This window comes from Austrofundulus limnaeus, unplaced genomic scaffold (genome assembly GCF_001266775.1).
Source record: "Austrofundulus limnaeus strain Quisiro unplaced genomic scaffold, Austrofundulus_limnaeus-1.0 Scaffold99, whole genome shotgun sequence".
Lineage (NCBI taxonomy): Eukaryota > Metazoa > Chordata > Actinopteri > Cyprinodontiformes > Rivulidae > Austrofundulus > Austrofundulus limnaeus.
In genome coordinates, this window is record NW_013952501.1 from 214,086 (window position 1) to 217,830 (window position 3,745).

The 3,745-nt window shown below is 44.3% G+C and overlaps 1 protein-coding gene across 1 annotated transcript in view; it reads right to left on the reverse strand.

Moving 5' to 3' along the window:
- Positions 1–882, reverse strand: part of si:dkey-117m1.4 (serine/arginine repetitive matrix protein 1) — a 20,464-nt gene extending 19,582 nt beyond the window's left edge. The window contains exon 1 of the mRNA XM_014013200.1: positions 629–882. Coding sequence (XP_013868654.1) covers positions 629–714 — 86 coding nt within the window. The 5' untranslated portion in view covers positions 715–882. The remainder of the gene's footprint in view (positions 1–628) is intronic.
- Positions 883–3,745: the final 2,863 nt, after the last annotated feature.

Consider the following 3,745-nt stretch of genomic DNA (forward strand, 5'->3'; position numbering starts at 1 on the left):
AGTGTCTTTCTCTCCCACATACACACACACACACACAAGCATGGCCTATATAGTATCACTGATAGTATAATAATTATACCAGCTCAATTATCAAAACTCAGTGACAGCGCGCGACCGTTTCTGAAAACTTTTGTCGCACCGGCGGGTTTTAATTTAGAGTTTAAACTGCAGATTCGTGCCTTTACCTGACAGAGTAACAAGTGTGAAGTACGTGTGACGTTTTTTGTTGTTAGAAAATAGTGCAACTAGCGTCGCCCACCACGACATTTTCTGCCCACGAACACGCATTTTGTGAAACTGGTTGGATTTTGTGTCAGACGCGACGCACGCGCGCGCTCATACCTCTCACCAGCGGCACCGTAAGGTGGATTTATCGGTCGAAAACAAGCCAGCTCGAGGCAAACGAGCGAGTTTTTGACCACGTTTCAGTCAACCTGACGCGTTATCGGTGTCAAACTGGACAAATGATGCAAAACAATAACTTTAGCAGCATCAAAAACACACCGACACACAGGCGCAAACACACCCACCCCGAGTCTGTCTATCATTGGTAGGAAAGCACTGGGGCACTTTTTTTGTTTATTTATTTTTACTGTGCGCCTATCTGTGTCACGGTTGACGGACTTACCCCCGAGCAGACGGTGTCGGTTTGGCGCTTTCTCCATCGCCGTGTGGGTCCCGGTGCTCGAGGAGCGAGCGGACGGTCTCCGCCATGTTCACGCCAGCAGTGGCTGATCTTCCGCCGCTTCGCCCGTTCAGCCTCTCGCTCTTCTCTCCAGCCGCCTCACACCAAGGTTATTACGGCTGCTTCCACCGCGGCTGAACYGAGGGGTCCGCGTCTCGCAGTGGACAACAAAATACCCCCCTAAAGCAGCGTAACGGGTCGTATTATTCAGCTACGGCCAGAGGAAAGACACATTCAAATATTCATTTTTAAACGTGATCACCATGTAAGGCTGCTGGATACTTTTATTGAAATAGGGAGATGTGCGCCACCCCCGCGGAGGAATATGGACGCACTCACCGAGCAGATGAAAAAAGTAAACCGTTTCTAAGAAGAGTGATTAACTCGCCATCCCAGAGAAGAAATTGCTGTAATATAAGATGAGATTAAACTAAAAATACATATTTATGTAAATTTTGTCTTTTATAGAGAATAATGAAAAATTGGGGGCTAAATGGAAAACGTTTTTTTTTTCAACACAATGTTTTCACTTAATCAACAGGTGAGCAAAATAGCCTACCTTGTATCTATCATAAATGAATAATGAATTATTATTATTATTATTAAAAATGCTGCTTAGAAAACGAAAGGCTGGGATTGACAGTTTGCTTTGCCGGAGACAACAATGTGATCACAATGACATAAAAATGGATTACATTATTATTAACTTGGGACAGTTGTGTTGATATCACTGGGAATCATAAAAAGCCGTTTTATCTGTAAATTATCAAAATTTACAGTAAGCTAAAAGGCCATGGTTTGGATGCTTTAGACAAATGTTTWGACACATGAAGTGATTCAACGTAAATTATGATAAATGAGCTCTCTGTTAACTCGGTCTCCATTCCTGTCCTCAGCTATGATCACAAACTCAAGAACAAGAGCACAAATACGCTTTAAAAATGAAATGTTGGATTTACTTAACCATGTTATGTCAACTGGTTCCACTTAACTGAGTTGAGTAAATTCAAAGCAAATACACCAGTTTTTTTTTAACCAAAGAACATGAGTATGTTGCTTTGAATTAACTCAACTCAGTTAAGTGGAACGGGGTCACACAACATGGTTAAGTAAATCCAACATTTCATTTTTAGAGTGTATCTGTGTGTGACTTGAAATAGAGTCACAGCTCCTCCACATCAGAGAAACAAGTTGAGGTGGTTCAGGCATCTGGTAAGGAAGCCCCCCCAGAGCGACTCCCTTGTGTTCTGGGCATGTCCAACTTCGAGGAGACCGGAGGACTTGCTGGAGAGACAATCTCACGGCTGGCCTGAGCGATCCTCCAAGTAGAACTGGCAGAGGTCTATTTGTGTGGCTCACTTGACCKACARGACTCAGATYCCACAAAGAATAATGGSCCTTTGGTGGCCCAGATGTGCTTTCCAGATGTGGTCCATGCATGGGCCACCATCGCACAAYKCAGATCACAACTGGGCCAGTCTTAAAAACAGCGCCATTGTTGCCAGACCTGGCCCACGTCATGTTGACAAACCACTTGTCATGTCAGCAGTCAGCCAGCAGTGCCAGCTGGACACCAGATCAGGCCCACATCTGTCTGCTGTGGGAGGGGATTGTGAAAAGAGACGTCTGGGCCACTCTGCTCAAGCTGTGACTCAACTCCAGATAACAAATGGATACGTGAGATTTATTTTTGTCTCCGATACCAYTAAGTAATGAAAATGATACAGGAACAGTCTAAAGATGTATTCTCCAAACACTGTTCCTTTGAAGACCTTGACATCCCAGTAGTTTGACAGCTGGTTTTATGAAATTGCAGCATCAAGATCAGTGGTGTCCAATCCTGGTCTATGAGGGCCTTTATCCTGCCTAAGTCAATGGTTGAATTGCCTCTTCAAGTTCTTCAGAAGCCTGTTAATCATTTATTCATTAAAATCAGGTGTGTTGGAGCCCAAAAAAACCTCAAAAACATGCAAAACAGCAGCCCTTGAGGACCAGGATTGAACACCCCTGATCTAGATGTTCCACATTTAATATGGAGCAGTCCCAGTTTACAGCTCTAAGCTACTCATGCTGTGGCTGACACGTGTCATATACTTTTTWAAAAACAAAATACAGGACATAAAACTCACAAACACAGGCTTTGGTGTCAAGCACTGTTATTCTAAGCTACCGCAAAAGAATATTGAGACATTTCATTTAAGCGTGATGAAGATGCAGTAGTGCTGGAACAAGGAGTCACTTGCAAAGTAGTTTTAAACTTGTACGAAGACACACACTAAAGGTTGCAGCAGTCGTCACAAAGCTGGAAGTGAACACACAACAGAGACGAGACAAAGGAAGAAAGATGAGAGAAAAATGAATGGAGATCTGCAGAATGACTTCAGTTTAATTGTAATTCTGGTCTGTTTGTGTGCACACACTATCATGAGCACTTCATCACTCGCACTAATACACCCGATAAGTGTGTGTGCGTGTCTGTGTGTGTGTGATCACTATACACAAACGCACAACTGCACACACACACACACACACACACACACACACACACACACACACACAGACACAATTACACAAACCTTACTAAGGACAAACACTCTTGCATGGACAAAGTGTGCATGCGTACTGCAGCACACTGTTGTACAATCCACACAAACTACACACAAATACACACAAACATAGTTTGAATAAAGGACACACACCCTCTTCCACAGCACGAACACAACCACACACACATGCACACAACCACACACACACTGCATTCATTTCCCTTTCATTCAGCACAGGCACATATTGTGCTGCTGTAACACACAGACTCTCTCTCACACACACACACACATACACAGCACACACACACACACACTGACAGACACACACACAGACACACACCATTTGCAGAGCTTGCTCCTAGCTCTCCCCCCCCACACACACACACCCCTCCCCCTCTATCTCTGTCAGACACACACACAGACACACACCATTTGCAGAGCTTGCTCCTAGCTCTCCCCCCCCACACACACACACCCCCACACACACACACACACACACACACACACACACACA